Raw genomic sequence first — 23,777 nt, forward strand, 5'->3', positions numbered from 1 at the left:
ACCAGATGCTCATATTACTGACTTATATCATTTTTTACAAGAATAATGCATGCTGTTCCTAACTGTTAATACTGTATCCTGTACTTATTTATTAGTGAAAAAAGTTCCTCTACATCATCTTTTCAACCAACTTTCTGGCTATGGCTGTCCTCCATTTTTGTAAGCCATTAAAGAGGGAGGGATATCAGAGGAGATGAAGTGCAGCCTGCAGATTCATTATGGCAGAAGAGGGGCAGGGTAAAAGGTTACTTTTTATTTAACTTTACACCAACACATCTACTTACATTCTCATTCAGCCACAACGATACTAGTAGTAGTACCAGAAGTAATAGTAATACTGTTTGCGTTACTAATAGTACTATTGCCACCAGTAGTGCTGGTGCTTTCAGCATTAATAACACTACTATCAGTAGTAGTTAAATTAATGCTATTATAAATAGTAGCACTTTCAGCAACACTAGTAGTACTTGCAGTACTGCCATCAGTAGTAGTATCATGACCATTGCTCCTGGTGGTAGTAGTACTACTTCTGATGCTGTTAGTATTACCCATACTTCTGCTACTGTTATTATTGAAGGTATGTGTACAGGTAGCTTTACTATACGAAGACATAAAACAGTAGGAGTAGCAGTACTTCTCTCAACAGTCATGGTAGCATTACTACTAATACTGCCAGTAGCCATAATATTGCTAGTAGCAGTTGCAGTACTGCCAGTTCTGGTAGTAGTATTAACAGTTTAACTAATAGTACTACCAGTAGTAGGAATACCACTGATGTTAGCATTTGGTACTGTTAAGAGTATTTGTAGGAGCAGCAGTATTGATACTGCTATCAGCATTACAAAAAATAGCACTATTACTACTGCCTTTAGTAGTGGCAGTTCTACTGGCTCTAGTACTAGTAATAGTACTATTTCTGATTCTGGCAATAGTGTTATTGATAGTAGTAGTAGTAGTACTATTAGCAGCAGTAGTATTTGGACTGTCAGTTGTATTAGCTGTGGTATTGCTTGCTATTGCTGCTGCTACTGCTTGCAACAGGCTTGCTGCTCCTACTACTATCGATGGCTGACTAAATGCCAGTGACACTATTGTTGCTAATACTTTGATGACTATGATGATACTATGAAGCAAAGGAAGCCAGTAGCCATCAGACACCAAGAGAACTGTGTGGCATGGGTGGGGTGTATAGCAATTACTCTACTCCAGAAAGCCCTCGCCACTAACATTACCTCTCCATAACGTAGACTGCCATAGTTTTACAACATGCACACTTGGAGAGATTAGTGACCACCAGCCCAAATCCACTCTTGGGTGGACTGTAAATGTTGCATTGCATCACGCACTAACATACTAGCCAATGGTAACTAGTGCTACACCTATAGAGAATGCTCAAGATTAGCCTGCGTCGCATTTAGACAGGTGTAATAATGTTAGCATATGCTACACTTAGATGGAATTCTTAGCCTTAGCTTACGTCACATCTAGAAAAAAATGTGAATGTTAGAACACTTAAATTAAACTGTGAATGTCGACAAGTGCAACACTAGAATGGAATCGTAATCACTAGCCTGCCTCACATCTAGACAGAATATTGAAAATTGGCAAGCGCCACACTTCAATGTAATAGTGAATGATAGCAGGCATCACACCTAGACATAATTGCAAGGACGGAAATGCCAACTAACCAATCCACTAACAATTTCATCCCTCTGCATACACCTCTCAAACTCTAACCAAACACAACCACAAGCCTAAAACACAGCAAACCGCACAAACTTCACTACACTGCAACAACAAAACAAACCGCACATAGACTTGCACAACAGCACACGAAGACTATCGACCGTAAAACACCTCAAGCCCAGCCAACGGACTCACCGGGCTGAGGCTGCCAGCCACAGCACATCACTGCTATCTTGCACTTTCCAGCTCATTCCCACTAACTCATCCCCCCCCTCTCCCTCTTTCAGAACTGCCAGAGCGCCAGGGGACCACTCCGGTGGTGATAGTGCACGGTACAAATACCCTTTAACATTAACATTAACATGACGGTAGTAGTCAAATTACTGCTTCTGATAATAGTAGCACTACTACCTCTGGTGCAACTAGTATGGGTGGGGCAGGATGTGTAGGTAGCTTGTTGGATTAAAGGAAAATCCAACCTTGCTCTTTTGGTAGAGGTACAGAATGGGCGTTCGCTCCTCCTCTGTAGTCACTTTCTGTTGAAGGGCTTGAAAACAACTCACAAAATGGAGGACAGCCATGACAAGAACATGCTTACAAAAATGTTGAAAATAAGACAGATTCACGTTTTTTCGCTGGAAAATGTGTGGAAGATGAAACATACAAACCTAGGAACATCATATTTGTTATTTGTAAAACGTGCATCTCCCCTTTCAGCTTTCAGATGACCCCGCTCTAACACCCACCTGAGCAGAGATGTGGCTGCTTTGTGCACCACCACCCGCTGGCAGAAACCAGCAAGGATCTGGTGGGCTGTCATGCTGTGGCATGATAACTTATGACAAGGATCTCATGTAGGGAACGCTTGGTTTTGCAAAAGTGACCGGTGTGCTTTTACTGGACACTCCCATGCTAGCATTGTATGGGCTTTTCTTAGATTATTTTAGTTTTATAGGAAAAAACTAATTTCAGGAAATCTGCCCTGTTACTGCCAATCCGGCAGATTAACTATAATTCGTATTGCAAAACAAATATTTGTATCCCTTGCCTGTGATTTCACCAGGGTCAAAGGCTGTTTGATTGTGTTTCTTGTGATATTACCATCTGCCTGTAAGGTCATGTGATGTCATCGAGGGTCAGAGGGACTGATATGTCGCTTCCATTGGTCCTAGGACTTGGATGAAATGACATTCTTGCCAGGGCTGGCTTAAGAATATGATGACATACATTTTGCAGGTACATGGAATGAGTCAAACCTGCATAATCAGCATCTGCTTCATGCTCTTCGCTGGGGTTCGCAATAGCTGCAGGTGCCACCTTGGAATCAGCACCGCCCAGGTGAGCGGTGATGGATAAGCCGGTCAAGTCCCTCTCGGGTAAACCTTCTGCTGAAGGGCAGGTATCACTCTGCATTGTGGATCTGCCAGGAGACATGTACACACGTGTTAGCATCTTAGTAAGTGATTGTGGAACTGTGCTGTGGATGGGCGTTACTCCATTTTTGTTTTCATATTGTCACATATAAAATAGTTTGATCATTTTAATGAAAAGTATGTGGTAAAATGTTTATTTTATTTTAAAACAACTATTTATTTGGTATTAACACCTTGTGGTGTGATTAAATTGCTAAACCCCAACTACATCCATTTCATATCCACCAAAGGACAAATATAACAAGCAGTGGCAAAGTCAGAGGGTTTGGCTTTTGTGTAGGCATCGATGCACACATTCCTGTCACTGCTATAATGGCACTAATTTTTAAAAATTATTTTTTATTTAAGTGTGATACAGTTTAATAAACTTTACACATTTCACATATATAAACAGAAAATTACACATTTTCATGACAATTCTACACATAAAATGTCTTTGACAATAAAATCCTTATTTTATATCACTTTGCTTAGAATTCATTTAAAGCTTAATTGATGTAACTTTGCTTAGAATTAATTTAAAACTTCCTAGTAAACCACATTATAAAATAAGACTATAAAAGAAAAATTCCCAGCAGAATTTCATTTTGTGATCAACATGATCTCGTTATTCAAGTTTCTTGAATGGGGATCCTCGATCTCTTGACACAATTTTATCAACACAATTATAAATTACATTTGATGACTGCTTAGACACAGCAACCACTATGAATTAGTTTTAAAAAAAATGTTTATTTACTACTGGCATGGTAACAACAACAATCATGGCGGAACAAATTGTTCAATAGGATAGCAAGGACACACATCAAGATGCACATTTATATATACGGTGTTCCAATTTATACATGGCACATATGTACGATTTCTGTCTATCTCGCTTCCTCTTCCAACTGGTCTGCAGGAGATTGTAGGTCGTTTCTGAGGGGGGCCCAAATGTCTTTAGGTCTTGAAGTAGTTTGTACGCTTTGCGTGTAGGTCTCTTTGCATTCCTGAACCTGTATCAAGTCTCATTGCCAGGCCTGGATAGTGTGGGAGGTTTTAGACTTCCATTTCCTAAGCATTAGTTTTGATAATAACAAATGTCGATACAAATGAAGCATAATAGCTGCCATACAGCTCTTGCCAGGCTACACATAAAAGTGAGTAGATGCCTTATGGATTCAGAGGAAAATTTCCCATCACAGATTCGACAAAGCCGTAGCTCTTTTATAATGGCACTAGCTGGGTATTAGATGGTAACAGCTGGCAAATATTGCTACAACCTGGGCATATTATAGCAGTGCCTGTCAAATATCTCTCCAATGCCTATACAGGAGCCAAAACTATTGGCTTTGTCCAATTCTTGTTATAACAGGAATTTGGTGCACGGAACACATGGCAAGTCATATGTACTGTTATAAATCATGTGGCTGGAGGTACATTGAGCTAAGACCGTTTTATTACATCAGGAGCTGGTTGAGCTGGTTTGTAACTGCAATAAAGCCATGACCTTTTAGAAGTCTATTCAGAAAGCACAGCGGTAGAGTCAGAGATTCAAGGCAGATGTTTGGGCTAGGAGGGGCAGATATTGGGTGGGAATGGCCACAGGAACTAGCATGGGCAAAGGTGGCCAATGGGAGGGTAAGTAACGTGACAACACCCACATGCTGTGTGCCCCTCCTCACACCTGACCCCTCTACTATTTTCACTCACCTGACCCCTCTTCTATCTTCACTTCACCTGGCAATAATTTTGGCGCAGAGGCGGCACTTTCAGCATTACCTAATAGCCAAAACTAAAACGTGTGCATATTAGAAGTGTTTACACATAGTGTATTAAATTACTAAATCACCTGATGGATTATAGCCTGCCCTAAACACTGCACACATAACACCTCATTCGAAATTAGATAGATTTCTTTGAAGAATTACCACACGGTGGTAATTACTGTTACCACACTGTGATAAAATGGCTACCACTATGTAGTAGTAAATGGATGAATAGTGGCTGAACTGCCTACTCAACCACACACTACTACTTAACCAGAAGTGATCCCCATAATAAAGACGAAACAGGCAAAGTCAAAAGGACTACTGCCATCACCACTTTTGGTAACGTACGTCAATGGCTGGATATAGTTTCAAGAGGGGTGTGTTCTGATAACAGTAGCAGGCCACATTACATAAGTATAATGGTTCCAAAGTAAAAGAATGTCCAATCAAGGTTCAATAAATATATAGAATTGTATTCATACAATAGAATGCCTTCAACTATTTGGAAAACACTCAAAAGTGCACGGCTGTAAAAGAAACACAGACATTGCAGACCTTTGAGAAGGGGCACTCGAAGTAGATGAGCTCAGGCATTCAGGCAATTAATTGGCAACAATATCACTGTTCAAGGATATGTCTTTGAAAAAGAAGTTAGAGAAAGGCGGGCTTAAAAGTCACCATGGTCCCAAAACGTGGCCTTGGTGGCAGAGGGCCTCATCACAATAGCTGTATTCTTGATTTGATAGCATCAAGCTTGTATTTCAGATGCTTTCTCTGAGGTTAAGCCAGCATCGAGACATTTGAGTCAGTGCGATCCCACTAGTGGTCAGGCAACCAGTCAGTTCAAAGGTGTAGACTCCTGCTGAGTTAAGTTGGCATTCGAGATGGTGAGTTGATGGCTCCCAACGGTTTGGGCCAGTAGTTGATGTGGCAAGGAGACATGGCTATGCTAAATGTAGTCAGCATTCAAGGCGGGCGAGTCTACAGCTTCCGAACATCAAATGGTTTGAAGGTTTGTAGAGTGCCAAAGGCAGCACAGTGAGTATTGTTATGGCCGAAGATATCTTGATGTTTTGAAACAGGATTCCAGACGCTTCTTGACTTCTGGATTGCTGGGCGTTCGAAACCAGGATCTCCAAGGTAAAGTAAATCATTCTGTTCTGCACTCCCACTCCAGGGAGGTTGGTTGGCACTTATAGGGGATCATTCACCACCAGTGAACAGCGTCTTGGTTCCATTGCAGCCAGCTAAGAGGCCTTGATCCAAGGCAGTTCACCCACACTGGTCCATGGGAATATTTAGGGGACAGAACTCTCTTCTGCATTAGATGCCTTCTATCTTCACCTTCATGGCAGTGGTCTTTGGAGTAGACTGTACAACCAACAGAGGTCCAATACATCTTTGCTGTTCTTCTCAGAGTCCAGAGATGAATCAAAGAATGTGGGGGCGCCCTTCTCTTCATAAAGGAGAAATGTCAGAGGTGAGTGGTCTAAAGCAAGCCTTCAGTGAATGGCCCAATTCCTGCTGTTGTAACAAGTGGCACCTGCCTCTGGCATCACACCCAGAGAGAGCATTGTTCTGCAGGAAATGGGGTGGGGGGTTGTAGAGAGCCCTAACAGATGCCAAGATGGTAGAACCCCTCTCTCAGACCACCTCTCCATCCTGGCTATTCTAACCTTCCAATGTCTTCTGACTTCAAAAGGAGTCCAGAGGTCAGCCACCTGGTGTGAGTGTGACTTTGATATGTCAGTGCTGCCTTTCAAGTACCCATTCTCAGGTGATCTCCTGGTGAGGGTGCCTGTGCTATGTGAGGAAGGTACTGCCCTTCCTGCAGGGGGATCAAAAGTCATCATCCTGCTCATGAACCCAGATGGCAGCCCTCAAGACAACCAGACCAGACTCTGATAAACATCTGTCCTGTCATAGCTGGGCCTTGCTCACAAAGCTGACACTAGTGTGAAATCAAATTACTGTGACTGTATAACTTGGTGCTCTTCACTACTCCCCAACCAGGCATGGCTTATATTTAAAGAGTAGTATGTCCCATGCCACTGCTGGGTTGGTGCTGAGGGCGCCAGTTGGCCGTCTCAGCAATGGCACATGCGTGCACTATCATTTTTGGCGTAGTGAAATTATGAAAGAAGGTCTGCTTAGAAGAACTCCCTTTCAGAAATAGAACTACGCACATCATCCTATGTAATAGAAATCTAAAAGGCTCTGGCTATCCCACCCTCGCCAGATGGCATTCTATCACACTCATGCATTAATTCTACATATCAGCCTCATTACGAGGCATATACTAGGTTGGCAGCAACAGAGACAGAATTCCAGAAATGGCACATGGTTTAGTTCTGAAAATCTACATACTTAATGTTTCTAGTTGTTTGAATCCATTTCTGACCCCTTGTTAAGGGTGGACATTGATTGTTTAAAGTAGAAGTCCATACTGGTATCGTACATTATTTTTTAATTGGACAAAAGGGTACATTCTGACATTTTTGTGCTTTACATGGAAGAGGTGATGCGAAGGGGTAGGGTGTATCAGAGATGCCCACTCTCTCACCATTATTGATTGTTCCCATCAAAAACCTTTGTTCTGCACTGAAGGGAAGCAAATGGTCTTCAGAAACAGGAAATTAAAGGAAATGACATCGTAGTATAGCATCAAATACCTCATGCGGCATTTCGATACAATAGCACAGATGGTTATTCTGCCTGGCCCATAATCAGAGAGATGGACACAAACAAGTCGTTAATACCATCTGTTTTTACTGTTCCCACCATACTAATAATGTGTGCCAAACAGCCCAGTGATTTCTTCATAATTGCCAAGAAAATGACAATCCGTAGATCATAATTTTAAGCAAAGTCAGAACAGTTTTTTTCAAACCTGTCACAATTGTTTTGTCAGAGGAGGCTCCAAAGTTCTGCTAAATGTATAATATCCGTGCTCACACTAACAATTGATGGCCTCCTTACGAGTATGGTGGTGTGGTAAAAAAAGATAGTACAAGAATTACTGGCATATTGCACATTTAGACGCTTGAGGAAAAATTCCAGCTCTTGGCTGAAGGTTTTTGCTCCAGACAGATTCAAATGTAGCACTGGCATTAAATCCACTGGCAGCAAATCCTCCTCACCCCAATGGAGCTCCATAATACGGTTCCACTGGACTCGGTTACGGCAAAGAAATGTGTTGCATTTTCCGTCCTCTCGAACCAACCACTCAGGCCTCTACATAAATGTCCCCACGCCAGCACCCTCCATCCTTTCCTCGGGTACGTTTTAGGGCCTTCTGAAGGGCACACTAAGCTGCTGCCAAGCCCTTAGACCTAACACACATACACACAAGGTATTCACACAGCAGCATGGTCCTCTGCCCCAGCCCCAGTTACATGTTGGTTACTAAACAAGCCAATGCGGCGCACGGTATTAACTATTCACGTACAGGACGCTGTTTCCATGGGAGAAATGCTTGATCTTTAAATCTATTAATCAGATCAAACAAATGAAAACATTTTTCGAATACATGGCAAATTCAGAGGAGTTATGTTTAGAGATGAGCTAATTCAGTGTTAAAAAATAAATAAGTAAACACCAGATGGAAAAACAATGAAAGTCAAACACACACACAATCAAATAGGTGAATATTTGTTTTTAGAAAAGTGATGCATTCAATCAATCATACACAAATGAACAGTTGTTTTGAGAAATATGAGGAATACATGATCATAATCCAATGAATGAGGATGAAATTGCTCCGTACGCTTCGTGACACCGTTTTTGGGATCATAACACAGTCTTGGAAGCTTTCTCCTATTATCCAATGAGGCGATATAATCTCCGGGTAATTCATTGGCAGCAAAATCACCACAAAAGTCTCCAGAAAAACGATTAACTATTTATATACTCAAATATATACAGTATATTCACAGTTTCTATTAAAAAACAGAAATTCTTATGCCTAATGGCAGTAGAAATAACCTGGTAAAAATACATCAGGGCTCTAGGAAGGAGTCTGTTAGATGTAAACAGATTCGGTCCAGTAAACATTGCAACCACTAAACGCATGCTGGTTCCACCCAGAAAATAGATGAAACGTCTAACAAAACCTTTCACAAAATACAGTCTTCAGAAGAGAGGGAGAGATGCAAGCGGGAGAGAGACCTATTACCTGTTTATTCCTCCATCCGGGCTCTAGTCTGCTTCCATTAAAGACACTTTGTACAGAAAACCGCTTTAACAGCGTTGACTTTCAAACTGAAATAAAAGGAAGTCCTGTAGGAGCCAAGCCGGACCACTTCCCCGTCTGCTTCGTGTGCCAGCGCTGGTGGGCGTGTTCTTAAAACAGAAAGCAGCACACTTCTGCTCTTGGAAACATGTTATCATCCATGTTGTGAAACGCCATTCAACGATAAAGAGCGCCGCGTGGAATAGCTTTTGCACAAGTCGTTCCCCATGGATTGGAGCATCGACGTCAGCTTGATTACTGGCACGCGGTCCCGAGGACAAAAGAAAGTTTTCAGTGTTCAAATAAAAAATAAGCTCTGGTAGCAGGGGAACCAGTCAGCCATCGGCAATCGGGGCGAAGTGCATCCAAGGCTGGTGAAAAGAATGCTTTACACCCTGGGAAAAGTTACATTTGGTTGCCGCCCCTTCCCTGGCATGGCACAACATGTTCTGCATGTGGTGAAAAACTCGCACTGTTGTGGGGCTTCCCCTGCAAAGAAGATTAAGTGCCCATTAGGTGGAGGGTGAGGTATGCAGATGGAGGGCACTCTAGGCAAAGTCATGAGGCTGGAACTGCTCAACACTGCCATGCGCGCACACACACACACACACACACACACACTTCTGTGAGTCTGGAGTCCTGCCCATATACAACAACGTCATTTTATTAGTTTCGGCTGAAAGATGACAGAGACAGCTTTGCCATCCTATCTCTGTATATACGGGCTTGGTGTGATGCAAGTGATGCAAAGACAAATTATAATTCAGCTCCCTTTTCCCCTACTGGTGTGAATGCATCTAGGATTATTGTGGCAAAAACATTATCATGGAGAAGAGAGAGAAGAGAAACGATGTTAAGAAGCAGTCCTCTTCCTTCATCAGCCCTCCTTCCTCACAGACCTCCTTCATCATCGTCCTTCTCCTCAGTTGCATGCCTTTTCCTTAGTCACAGTCGTTCATCAAAGTCCTTTTAATTTGTAAACATTACTTCATCACATTCCTTGTTGTTTGCCACAGTCCAAAGGCATTGTCCTTTGTCAGAGTCCTTCATCACAGACCTCCTTCATCACAGATTTTCACCATCATCACGGTACTTCTCCTTCATCACAGTTCTCCTTTGTCATTGTCCTTCTACGTCATATAGTCCTCCTCTTTCATCACTGTCCTTCATCACACTCCTTATTTGTCATAGTCCCTTTCCTTCTTTATAGTCATCCTTCGTCACAGTCCTTCATCAAAGTCTCTTCCTTTATCATAGTTGTTCTCGTGTCTTGCAGAGGTTTCTCAGAGTTTGCCTTTGAAATAGTAGTTCTCTTTTGAATTATTATTATTAGTTTGTTGAGCACGTTCCTAGCTTCTGGAATCAATAGAGCACCTTACAAGTTTGGGCCTCATCACGACTTTGGGGGTAACCCTTAAATCCGGCGGTCGCGCTATTACCGCTGGATTTAAGGGTCCGCCAAATCAGGACTTCGGCGGATTTCGCCCCAGCTCTGAGCTGGGGGGAAATCCACCGAAAATGTGCGTTATTACCGCCGGCGGTAAATCCGCCGGTGGTAAAAGCATGAAAATTCCCCATTGTGCCCAATGGGGAATGGGGCACTCCCGAATGGGCTGAATGGGGAATGGGGATTAACAAGCGCGCTGAACTCGTGATCCGGTGCTATTAGAGCCGGGGAGTTCGGCGGTAGGGCTAATACCGCTGGCGGTAATACCACCAGCATTACCGCCAAAGTCGTGATCAGGCCCAAAGTACATGATCACGACTTTGGCGGTAAAGCCGGTGGTATTGCCACTGGCGGTATTAGCCCTAACGCCAAACTCCCCGGCGATAATAGCACCGGATCACGAGTTCCGCGGTAATGTAATTCCCCATTCCCCATTGAGCCCATTCGGGAATGCCCCATTCCCTATTGGGCTCAATGGGAAAAATTTGCACTCTTACCGCCGGCGGATTTCCCGCCGGTCGTAATAGCACACATTTTCGGCGGCTTTCCCCCCTAGCCAAGAGCTGGGGTGAAATCCGCCGAAGTCCTGATTTGGCGGACCCTTAAATCCGGTGGTAATAGCGCAACTGCCGGATTTAAGGGTTACCGCCAAAGTCGTGGTGAGGCCCACAGTGAGGGAAGCAGAGATACATGGGAATGTGGAGCTACCAAAAGGCAGAGTTGGAGAGAGGGCAATTTGCCAGAAAGGGATCTACAAGCAACTGCGGGAAAATAGAGTGGGAGGAGATCGCCCAGCCTCATGTTAGGTGGAGAGTAGAGAGTGTGTGGACCTAGGTGTTACATTCCTTTAAAATGCCTCACTGCTGATAGTTATAATGGAGTATACATATCATTCAGTAATGTCAGTGGTCAAAATTGATGGGAGCGTTTGGGAGCAGTGCTCCTCTATTTTAAAAAAAGTTTTACTGTTCCCATACTTTTATTTTAAAAAGAAATCATTCCGGAAATAGTTTAGTTTGAAAATAAAAGCGTAGGAAGAAGTTGAAACATGCACTTCATGCACTGCACTGAACATTCCCTTATGTAGCATGTGTGTTTGGGGGGGGGGGGGGTTGGCTTGCGCATGGGAGGGGGCATGGTGATGGGGTTTGTGGGGAGAGGGGGCAGGTCTGCAGAGCACCTAGCTCCACTACTTCTTTTCGTACACTTTGACAACTGAGTAAGGTGTATCATGATAGAGCTGTCTGAGTAGCTGTCTGGGCAACCTGTAATAAAAGAATGAACAAGCCCAGCTCATAAACACTCAATAAGCCTTGCTTCTTGGTTAAAAAAGATCAACCACCGCAATGTACCTGAAGTGGAAGAGTTTATTCAATGGTTCTTAGATGGTATCCTTCGGGGATGGACCCCCTTTGAAGAAGGAGCCACTGGGAGTCGAGATCCTTGAGGAAAAATAGAACACTTGCAGCGATACAGCAGCTTCGACCTTCACGAGCTCTTCGACGATAGATTGTTTTTCGATGGTGGAATTACTGGGGGGATGCGACGTGCAGTAGGCCTCAGTGCAAAATGTTCAGTAATGCAATACTGCAAATCAGACTCTGTGGACCTGAAAGGCCTTTGGTGGTTATGGATGCGGACCCGTTAGCAGGTGTCGCAGTCATCAGTCTTCTGGCCTGTCGGTTCTGGAGCCGGAGCACGTACCTCGGGATAGCTTCGGCGTTTGGGAGTCGACCATGGCTGGACCTTGGATCTTCACTCTGTCAGCATCCTTGGGATGTCTTTGTCGGCTTCGGGTGGTGGGAAACCGACTGGTGGACATTCCTCGGTAGCCAGCGACCTCGACTTTCTCCGGCAGCACAAAGTGGTCGACGGTGATGGAAAAGGAGCCCTCTTTCAAAATGTTGTTAGGCAAGATGGAGCTTTTCGGCCCTTGGCATCGAACAGCACGGCGTCAAGGTGTCCCCGCTTCTGGGCAACACAATTCGACTTAGCTTCAAGAGTTCACAGAAATCTTCTGAACCGCAGTCGATGCCAATGGACTTCGACAACCCTCGATGTCCAAGCACTCTCTTCAGGATTCTCTGCGGACCCCTTCTCCGGATGTCAGACTCACAGGACTGGCTTCGAGTGTGCTTCGATGAAGAGCAGCAGTTTTTGCACAATGGTCCCTCGTAGCTCAGGGAGAGGTCTCCTAGTCAGGTCCTCTATTGGATCAGTCCTCGACAGACTCGACAGCTCATGGATTACATCGAAGGAAATGCAGCAGCAATCTTCTCCTCCAGCTAGGCGTTGAAAAGCAGCTTCGAGTTTCAACTTCAGATTCTGAACAAATTGGTGAGAGGTCCTCAGATATACACAACTCATCTGTCCCTCATTCACTCTGGCTGAGCCAGGCACAGTCAGCCAATCACACAGCAGGGCATTCAGGCAAGCAGGCAGGCAGCCAATCAGGCTCAAAGGCTTTCAGGCCATTCACTTCCACCCAGACACCCATAACATGGAATGTGGATTGGGGCAAGCACCCAGCCTTTCAGCACACTACACTGCATTTATGTCTATTTCAGTCAGGGCTGTCTCATAAATTGTCTCACACACACAGAAACGAGATACCCATAACATAGAATGCATATTTGTAACACACTCCATTCACACAGATCCCACCCCAACGGTGTACCCACAACATACCGTCACTGAGAAAGCTCCAGCCAGTCTGGCCTGGACTTCCCCATAATACCATAAATTATTCTTCCACCCAACAGCCAGTCAGGGGAAGGGACAGAGTTAGGGCTTCCCAGGACTTTGGGAAAACAAGGTAACAAGCAACAGAAACCAAGAGGCCCCAGGAGCCATCTTGCCTTCGATCAGGAATCCACTGATTCTTAGGCAAGGTCTGGGCGTCCCAAAATGGAGGATACTCAGAGTTCCTGTCATATTAGCATGAAGCTGCCACCAGCCTATAACCTGCTCCATGGGCAACACACAGGTGCCCATAAATATACACTAGGGTACACGGTTGTACCCCCACCCATGGGTGCCATAAGGGTATCCCAAGGGTCTTTGTTCACCATAAACAAAAAAGAGGAAGAGCTGTACTGCCAGGGATCCCAGCTGGACTCCTGTGCAGAACATAACACAGAACACTGATGATAAGGGAGTAGAGGATAAGGACAGGGAGGCCCTGTCCCTCCAATGCATTTCTAGCATCACAGTGATCTATCATCTGCATGTAGCATGCAGTTCTTGAGCAGGGCGAGGTTGAATGCACTGCAGGATTGTCACCAAATATTTTCTTGTTTTCTGATAATTCTTTTGTTGAGGTTGAGTTCTTGAGTGTGCTAGGGTGGGGTAGGTTTAGACTTACTTGGGGGTGCATTGTTTCACAGAAGCATGGCAGTTGATGTTAGTTGCAAGGCTGTTTTGGCTTTCTTGGAGAAGCGATTCACAGTCCTAGTTTATCTGAGGTAGATCAGCCCATGTGTGCTGGAGGTTGGTGCAGGTCTTCCATGATAGCTTTGTAAGCAACTCATGGTGGCAACAGTAAAGACAGACACAAGTGATCACAGTTTAAGGTTGTTTATTAAAATGTATATGCGGGTTGGAAAAATGCCTAATATAAGCCTAAATCTAAGATGGGAGCAAACTACGACCATCAAATAATAATAAGGCAGTCCTAGTGGTGTCTTGTCAAATAAAAGGGCCTATACTAAGAAAAACCTATTGCCAATCCTCAAGCTAAATACTAACAAAGAGTGTGGGATAATGGTCACAGGAAAAGAAAGAAATGTTCAAATGAATGTCAGGATAGCTTGGCATTGGCTCGCTTCCACAAGCTTAAGATACTCAGGAGTCTTTTAAAGTTCACAAATAATATGTCAGGATGTGGTAGTCAGGTCTCCCTTACCCACATTTTGAGCACGGGACAAGGTAGGAGTCTGGAGCACAGCACACATTTGAGCTTTCCCAGCACGAGCTAACAGTTCCGCTCTCAGCTTGTCAGGGTCTTCGGTGGTTAAGTCTCTTTTCTACAAAAAAGTCTCTTGCCTCCGTGGATCTGATGTCTTCAACAAAATAACAAACAAATGTTCCTTTCAGCTTGCATGGTGCCTTTTCAACCTTGATCCCCCTCGTTCAGACTCAGACTCTTCTCGATTGTTAGCCTCCCTCCACAGGCTTCACTATGGCTTTCAACACAATCTTCATCTGTAACACTCAAATCTTAATGTCTTTTTAAACAGTTCACTGTGGAGATCCCTCTGCCAGGTTCACACTTGTCAACACACAGTTAACCGGGACTTCAGACTTGTCCCCCTTTTATCAGCACCCCTCGGTCAGGTTCACTCTTGCCAACTTTACAATGCGGGGTTCGCTTCCCTTAGTTTCACAATCATCTGTCGGTCAAAGGCTTTCAACTGTAAAGAGGATTTTACGACACCCCTGTATGACAACTATGACCCCCTTCTCGCCTTTCTCACAATGTCGTCTGGTTTCTGTAGTTCAACAGCAGGGTTATCGCCTAGAGTTTCTCGAGTGAACACCCTTGTGGTGCTTGACTCTGCTACGTTGTGTAGAGGAGCAGCTGAATGCCTCTGCAGGAAGTCCTGCCGCTATTCTGTTAGCTCACCTGCTCTCTGCAGAGGCGTTGGGGCACGGTTGCAGCCCTCCCTGAACTTGAATCACCTCCTTCAGGCCTCTCCCTCAGTAAAAAAGCTGTGATCGGTGGTACATGGTGATACTGTTCCTGCGTGGAGATGTGTGGAGTGTGCGAGGGCGCCAATCTGTGATTGTTTACCTCTCTAAACCTTCCCCCCAAAGTATGGTTTCTGTGCGCATATGCCGGCCCATAAAGCTCAACTGTGAATTATGGAAGATAAGCTCTCTGTCCTGCTACTTCTGGCAGGGGCGCGTCGAATGGGATCTAGTTCCTTCACTGATCCCTGATAAGGATTAGTCCAGTCCAGCTGCGACTATGCTTCTCCTTATGATTGGTAAGTCTTTCTTGAGCTCTTGTGATGCTGTTCATTCTGTTTAATGTCTTTATATGTTGCTGCTATTTTTGCCCGTAATGTCTCTCCTCTGTTTTTTTCCCTTAGATGGAAATGCGGCCTCAATGCAGCTGTGAGACGCGGCCGGATGGAAGATGGATGCTACCGCAATGTTCGACAGCTGGTAAGTGATGGTTTAAGGAAAAGCGCAAAGTTTAGCGAAGCGCAACCTTAAACTGACTGTTTTTTTCTATGTCTAACCTTGTCTTATGTTTTTACTTGCAGGCGCTGCTGTCGACGGTGGAGTGTTTCGTGCTGCGGTGCCAAAATGAAGATTTTGCCATTCCGGAAAGTGTAAAGATGAATACTTGGTTCGCCAAAGAGATGTACAGGTAAGAACAGCTTCCCCCAGTTGGTAAGTATGCTTGCAGGAAGAAGGATGTCCAGGAAGCATGATCTTCAAAGGTAAGTCTGACCGCAGGCGACGGTGAGCGTTACGCTGCTTGTGCAGAATAACACGAAGCGTCTGTCTTGAGGATCAGGGCAGTTTATATATCTGAGACCGTGGGCACGCCCATTAAGGCCGGCTTACCAGCCACACCCTGCCACTCCTAGAGAGTGAGCAGGTGCGAAGGCAGTCCATTAGCAGCCACACCCAATAATACACTTGGGGCTGCTTAATGGATGGAATATTCAAAGTTAATGCATCTGAAGTGCTATGTCCATAATAAAAGCTTTTTGGTGTTAAATGGATGTTCATGTTTACTTTTGTTCTTGTGCCAGGTGCCAAAGGCGCCAGGACAGTGTCCACCCAGGCCTCCTGTGCATGCGACCCCTGCATGCCTGTGCCCCTGACTTCAAGACCATGACATATTCTGCCTATTTGTTGGAAACTGGAAATTGTGACATGTGAAACGCCGGTAATGGTGCCTATCCCACGAAGAGCCTTTGAGACAAGGTATCCACTGAGAAAATACTATATGATGTATCCCCAAAGAGCTGACGGTCTCCTGAGGGAGATCCCTGAAGAAGTGTGAAGATGTGAAAAGCAGAGTTTGGTGACGTCAGAAGAAATGAGCGTGACACACTGGGAAGAGTGGCTGAAGAAGAGGTTGCATAGACCTTATAGAATCTGATGGCGAAGGAAAGAATCGAGAAGACTTTCATATGCGGAATGAAGATTGAATGTGTGAAGAAGCACTTCAGAAAATGAGAGCCGTTTTATAACTGTACAGTTCCTGTAACGGAAGTAGACTAAGTAATCGTAAAGGCTGGCTATACGTAGTGAATAGACTGCAGGCGGTGCAGCCATTATATAGAATCTGGATATTCGATGTCACAATTTTAGTAAAGCTCAAACCTATTGAGAAAGAAGGATGGATAGCCATATGTGTGTCACAGCAAAGAAATACACTGAAACTCAAAGATGGACCAAAGGAAGGCTGTTTGGCCTGGTGTTAAAGGCTAAGGCAGACAAAACTGGTTATCAGTCCTTGAAGAACAGTGAATGTGAGATGCTGAGACATTTTTGTTAAGTTGCAAAGAGAGAACACCATGAGTGCCACGTTTCTTTATTCAAGACAATTAAATGCTATAAAATGGACCGATTCACGGTCTCCTGTCACGTGAGTCCAGGATGAAAATATAAGTGGGCATGCAGATCTGCACCTTGACAAGAACATGCTCACACTCCCTTATATTCCCAGAGAGGAAAAGCTACTACAAGGCCAAGTCAAAAGACAATCTGAGTGGCAGAAGGCATGAGTGATGAGAGACGGTGGGCTAGTTGGGTGAGGTGGTACGGTCAAGTCCACCCACCAGCACCTGGGGTACAAGCTTACGTGCTGCTAGTGAATCGAATGTTCCAGAAGGGTACAAGCGTGCCAACCAATTGTACAGGGCCATGTAACAAAGGGCCTTATAGTTTGAGAGCCAATGATATGCTGTGTACTTAGCAACTGTTGAATATGACTTGCACTAGGGGAGGGCATAAGTTGTCCACCTGACTGTATAGACTCAATCACAATCCAATCACTTATAAAAAAGTATCCTTAGATATGCCCCTTGAACCAACCACAATCTCACGTAGGTTTTCTTTGTTTGCCATGTGGTATGACATCACGTATGATCACGTATGATAACGTATGATGAATTTGTGTTATATAAGAATGCTTTTTTACGAAATACTTTGAGACTATGCTGCGTGACGTCTGTTGATGTCCTGTTTTAGATAATTGAGAATAAAACAGAGACATTTTGCCAACTTCCTAAATCGGTCTTATTATTTGGTTGTAAGAGTTATTCTCCATCCCCTCCATCACCGATGTGTTGCCTCGATTAAAAGGACCATAAGGGTTCACTTGGTAGCATGTCGGATGGTTTGGAAGTAAGACCCATCGACCAGTAGACGCCAGTGTTTTGGACGATTGGGCACCTTCCGCTATCTAGCCGGAAGATCGCAGGCTTTTCTGTGGAGAGCGGCTGATATGGAATTCTTGCAAGAAAATCGAGATGTGGGCACGGTCCCTCTTTAACAAAATCCCTACTTGGTTTCCACAGGCGCCTTATGGACGGAAAACTAAAGTGGTCGATTGGAGGAGGGAGTCCATACAGAAAGCCTGGAGCTGAACAAACAAATGGTGAGTAGACTAAGGGGAATGGCAAACTGAGGGGATGGTATTGTGGTAATTTAGAAAGTAAGAGGAGATTTATTTTGTGTAACGAGAGAGAAAGAGAGATTCCGATATTCCTAACCCAAGGGGGTTCAGAAGATATTGTTATACACTTCAGTTGAAGTAAACTAGGCTATGTACAGGACAGGTCTGTATAAGATAACAATTTAAATCATGTAATCAGGGTATTATTAGGTGCGGCAATAAAAAGTGGTCACTAAGGATTAATGTGAAGAGTCGACTAGTCTGCCTGTTTGTGTATTTCTAGTAAATGAAGGTGTCGAAGAGCGACAATTGTGTAAGGAAAATTGAGAAAAGGTCAAGGAGACATAGGGCCTCATTACGGGTAAGCCTACCGGCACTGTTGTTACCAGACCGGTATACTCCGAGTCTGCGGTACGGCACCCGTCCGCAAAATTTCCGGAAAGCACCAGCACCGTTATTAACGGTGCCAGTGCTTCCCACATCGCCATTCCCATTGAGTCCTGTGGGACTCAATGGGAATGGGGATTTACATTTTTTGCGCCTGACTTCAAGGAACACTGGGGTCATAATCTCCTGGTGTTTCCGTGGACCCAGGCGCAGGAAAAATGCACGAGTCCGGCAGCAGCCTGCCGGTTTTAGTGGCACGGCTACCTCCAGACTCGTAATGAGGCCTGTCTATCTAGGAAAACTGTTGGTACCGAGTCAGAGGTAGACTGAGATTATTGAGAATTAGAGGTTTTGAGCGGTGATTGTTGAAGCGCACTCATATTTGTTGTTTTCATAAAAGTATTTTTGTAAACACTGTTAAGTATTGGCAGTCAGTTGAGACTTGTTATGATGGGAGACATTACTACTCTGATGCATTTATGTAAAACATTGCCAAAACACATGCCCAAGCTCAAACAGTACAGTGCAGAATGGGCGAAAGGCACAGCAAATACGATGTTCATGCCATGGCCACAAGGGGGATCATTGGCGAAAGTAGTATTGCAACACAAAGGACACATACTTGCACACTGCGTACACCTGAAAGAAATTGGAGAAAGGGATAGCTATTTTAGAACTTTGGAAAATGTATCAAGAAGAGAGAGAGGATCTGCCAACCGAGGAGTGGATGCTTAACCAGTGTAAGGAGGAAAGCGTTGAATGTTCTGCTCCCCTTGCCTCGTCTGAGGTAAAAAACAATAGCATGGAAGACGTAGGATTGTATCCGTTAAAGGAACTGAAAGGCGGCTAAGAGAAAAGAGGTGATCTTTAAGGTCTTACAAAACAGAGAAGAGAAAAGTGAGCGATCTAATGTATCAACAGACATGATATGATATTTTATTTGTATATCTCTCGTACACAAGTGTTTCAAAGCACGACAAGGCAAGGGAGGGGAACAAGGCAGAACAAAAAAACAGCGATCTTACTAGGCCCAGTGACATTGAGAATGTGCAAGTGCATGGGAGAAGGAAAGGGGAAAAGTGCATGGTAGGGGGAAAAGGGGAAAGTGCAGAGCAAAGGAAAACAGATAAATAATAAAAGAAATAAATAATAAAGGCAACAAAACAGTAGTAGTGCAGCCAGAAAGTGGCAAGTGCTGGGTTGAGGCAGCAGACAGGGTATGTCTGATACGTGCAGGAAAAAATGGTGGTGGGAGACTATATGGTTACAGATACAGACCCCAGTGCAGGGATTGCCCGGAGGCAGTGTGGGTGGGTGGCAGGGTGAGCTGGTACCTGGGCCAGGAAGCCAAAGTGTAGGTCAGGTGCACAGTGCAGAGAGAGAAAAGATCAGTAGCAGAGAGCAGGGGTGAAAGCAGAAGCAAAGAGGAAGGTATTGAGGTGCTTCCGGAACCAGAGATGGTTCTCCTCAAGTTTCCGAGTAGCAGAGAGGTTGTTCCAGCGGGAGGCCCCTGAGGGAGTTAAAGGTAGAGGAGAGAAGAGCTCGAGAGGGGAGGTATTTACGGAGGGATAGCTGAAGGTTTTTCGGACTCAGGCCCCAGAAAGCCTTGTGGGCAATGCAGAGGGTTTTGAATTTAATACCTGCGTCCACTGGAAGCAAGTGGAGAGATTTCACATAGAACAAGAGATCAAGAGACAGAAAGGAGAGAAGGATAAAACTGATAAAGTAACGCTCGTACAGAACGAATGGAAATGAGGACAGATACTACTCAAGCTAGATGGGAAGAGCATTGAGGAAGTCAGGCAAAGGTAAGATCAAGTCGAACAGAATAGGTAAAACAGGGGACGAGAAAAGAGATTAAAAGAAGATGAGCGTAAAAGGAAGAGCTGACAGCTGCGAGAACAGATGTATCAGGAGGAGCAACAAAAGAAAGAAGAAAGAGCAGAGGAGCAAAGGAAGTATGATAACAGACATAGAGCAATAGAAAAACAGGATAGGCAAGAAAGGAAAAGAGAAGAGGAAGTGCAGAAATTAAGAGATAAAATAATGCAGAGATGAAAAGAAGAAGAAGCGAGAAGAGCAGGGGTAAGGAGAGAAGAGATAAGACAAGAAGAGGAAAGAGTTTGATGGGAAGCAAAAAAGTAAAGAGAAGTATATGAAGAATTAGAACGAAAGAGGAAACAGCGGGAGCACAATATTTGACCGCATTCAAAAGGAATTAATGGAGCCAAGTCCAGCAATACAATGTGGCAGTATAGAATAGTTCTGTTACAGGGAACAACGTCAGGGCCATCTACAGTAACCCTAGAAGCGAACTTCGATATAGGAAGCATCGGAGATAGGATTGATAAAGCCTATCAGGACGTAAGAGAAGGTGGCAAATTGGGAAGCTGAGGGAAGGGAGATCAAACCCTAGTCTTCCAATTAAGAAGCAAAGAGAATAATCAATTGAGTCTTGAACATAGAGCATAGACCCTTGTCTTTAAGTAGACTGTTCTTAGATAAGGGTGAAGAGGATGAGATTCACACTAGTTGGGGACTAGATATGTCAGACGAAGAGAGAGAATCCTTTGGTTGAGAAGGAGAAGGTGCATGTGCCCATGAGGGAGGCCTGCGGGCAGACAAGGAATTAAGATGGTCTGATCAGGAGCAACTTAAGGAAAGGATGCCAGATCCTATAGCATATCCAGAATGCCCTAAAGGACGATCGTATAGCGAGAAGAGAGAATCACCACCATATGAAAGCAGGTTAAGGTCATTGCCAGGAAGAAGATGATCAGGAACCATTGTCTCCACTATGTATAGGCAGGCGATGGGAACTGATTGCGGATTAGTATTTACACAGTTTCCCTTATTGGAAAAAGGAGGAGCAAGACCACAGTATATTCCATAGCCACAGATGGATAATGATAATTTAAGGTGCAAACTCCCCAGTTTAATAGTGGGTACAGGAAAATTGATTCATGAGTTAGAATAAATGGCATGAGAAAATACCTTGGCAATAGGGGATATTAAGGGTCTCCTAGCAGCCATTCTTGCGGAAAGAGCTGATGACATTTGGACGAGAGCAGGCTATTCAAGTGTCACAACACAAAACACAGCGCACAATGGAGTGCCTTTTAATAATTGTGGGGCAGATGTCTGGAGGGCTCTCAGAGTACAGTGTCCTGATACATCAGACATGGGTGGGATGATGATACAAGAGATGAAAGAAGACAAGGATTCGCTTGCTTACATTCAGGTCATTCAGGAACGCTGGTCTCTTGAAACGTGTGAGCCATGGGGAAAAACAGTGGCAGTATTTTACCACATTTTATTTCAGGGATTGCCTGAGCAGGTACAGAGGCAACTCAAGAAGCAAGTGGGAATGGAAGCAAAGCCGTGGGCTGACATATAGTTGACTATAGTGCATCATTGTCGGCTGTTACAGCAGAAAAACAAGAAGAAAGACGATGCTAGAAAAATTGAGGAAGCCAAGTTAGTTCAGAAGAAATTGTCAAAATATTCCATACATGGGGCGGTATTTACAAGCAGAGAAGGACTAGGAGTACAGCAAGCAGTGGGTACATCGTATGCGAGTAATCAGCGCCCGATGGACCGAGGAGGGAATGGGTTTGTACCACGAGGTAGAGGCATGGGCTACAGTGGAATGGGTGGATTTCAAAACAATCAAAGTGGGTTTCAGAACACACAGACTGAGAATCAGAATGTGCAAGGAGGATTCAACCAAGGGGTCCTCCTATATGTTGGACATGTGAGATGACAGGGCACATTGCGCGCGTATGCGGAAGTCAAGGGTATGTACAAAATGGCCAATTCTGAAGAGGGGGACAGCTTATCCTCCAGCATGTAGCTCACGAGCTAGGGAAGGGTTCGCCCAAGATCAGACAGTGTATCAGGCACAAGCGTTGCAGATGCAACAGGCACAGCAACCACAAAATGCACCATTGAATTCACTGCCAGGGCAGTCACAGCATGACCCCATTCAGATACAGCAGAATGCAAACACAGGACAATTATTGACACCTAGAATAGGGGGTGTCACTGTGGTAAGAGGGAATCCTTTCACAGGTACAGGGGTATGCATGTATCCACAATGGGACAGCTCACAGGGTGACTTGATGTGTTCAGTACTATCTGTGACACCAGAACCCCAAGAGGAACCAAGGGTTGATGTGACGATATGAGGCAAATCTTTTTCATTTCTAGTAGACACTGGTGCAACTCGTTCATGCATACGAGAGCAAACATATCCAATGTTGGGAATTTCCATAAATGCTGAAGGGTTCTCTAGAGCTACAAGTCGAATTTCTTTGACTGATTAATTACCAAACTCTATAGGAGAGTGTGACATGTATGTTCCATTGTTGTATTCACGACCGACACCAGTTTATATTTTGGGAAGAAACTTAATGACAACACTTAACATGACGATTTCTTTTTTTTTTCGGATTAAGTTATTGTGTGCTCTACTCCTGGGATACACTTTATCAATGTGGGCAAATTTATATTGGCATTTACAGGGCAAATGGTTCTGGGAGGTGTGGCGATAGAACCAGAAGTTTTCCTTTATGGAGTGAGCATTCTGTCAACATGGCTACCTGGCTTAGTGGGAAAAACGGATGAATTTTTATTTAGACCACAGATACCTATGGATGAAGAGGGGGGGACAGACCATCCCCCTAGAGTTAGATGCAGCCATAGTACGAGGGGAAATGGCAATGCTCGATATAATGGATGATGAGGGTAGGCCATGAAGAACAGTGATTGCCATGGGGAAGGGTGCAGATTGACTGACATCACTACGATGACATGTTTGGAGATGATCCATTAGATGATGAAGTAGTGTTCTTTATGAGCATTACATACTGGATTAGAATAGAGAAAAGGGAGATGTCACAGCGCATAGCGATAATACGGCAGCGCCCAGCATTTTTTGACGCAGACTTGGAGAAAGCGCCAAGTGTTTTATGGACTACAAGCCCCTATTATCTAGGCCTATTGAAGGGAGTAGGGGAGGTTAAATAAAGCTGAAACCAGGAGCGATTGTATCTCAAGCTAGACAGAACCCCATGTCTCCAGAGGCAGATGAGGGCATTTTTTAGACTATTTCAGTACTAATGGAACAAGGTATTCTGGTACCATCAGATTCATCATGTAATACTGCAGTGTAAATAAAGGGAAAAACTAGACCTTATTC

The 23,777-nt window shown here is 44.3% G+C and overlaps 1 protein-coding gene across 2 annotated transcripts in view; it reads right to left on the reverse strand.

Annotated features, from left to right (window-relative positions):
* SNX20 (sorting nexin 20) overlaps positions 1-9,576 on the reverse strand; it is a 211,060-nt gene extending 201,484 nt beyond the window's left edge. Inside the window, exons 1-2 of one of the 2 annotated variants that reach the window (XM_069639456.1) lie at positions 9,045-9,576; positions 2,943-3,106 (exon numbers count right to left, since the gene is read on the reverse strand). In XM_069639456.1, coding sequence (XP_069495557.1) covers positions 2,943-3,099 — 157 coding nt within the window. In that variant the 5' untranslated portion in view covers positions 3,100-3,106; positions 9,045-9,576. The remainder of the gene's footprint in view (positions 1-2,942; positions 3,107-9,044) is intronic. The other variant, XM_069639458.1, reaches the window with a different exon arrangement.
* Positions 9,577-23,777: the final 14,201 nt, after the last annotated feature.

Source organism: Ambystoma mexicanum, chromosome 1q (genome assembly GCF_040938575.1).
Source record: "Ambystoma mexicanum isolate Mex_15411 chromosome 1q, UKY_AmexF1_1, whole genome shotgun sequence".
In the NCBI taxonomy this organism is placed as follows: Eukaryota; Metazoa; Chordata; class Amphibia; order Caudata; family Ambystomatidae; genus Ambystoma; species Ambystoma mexicanum.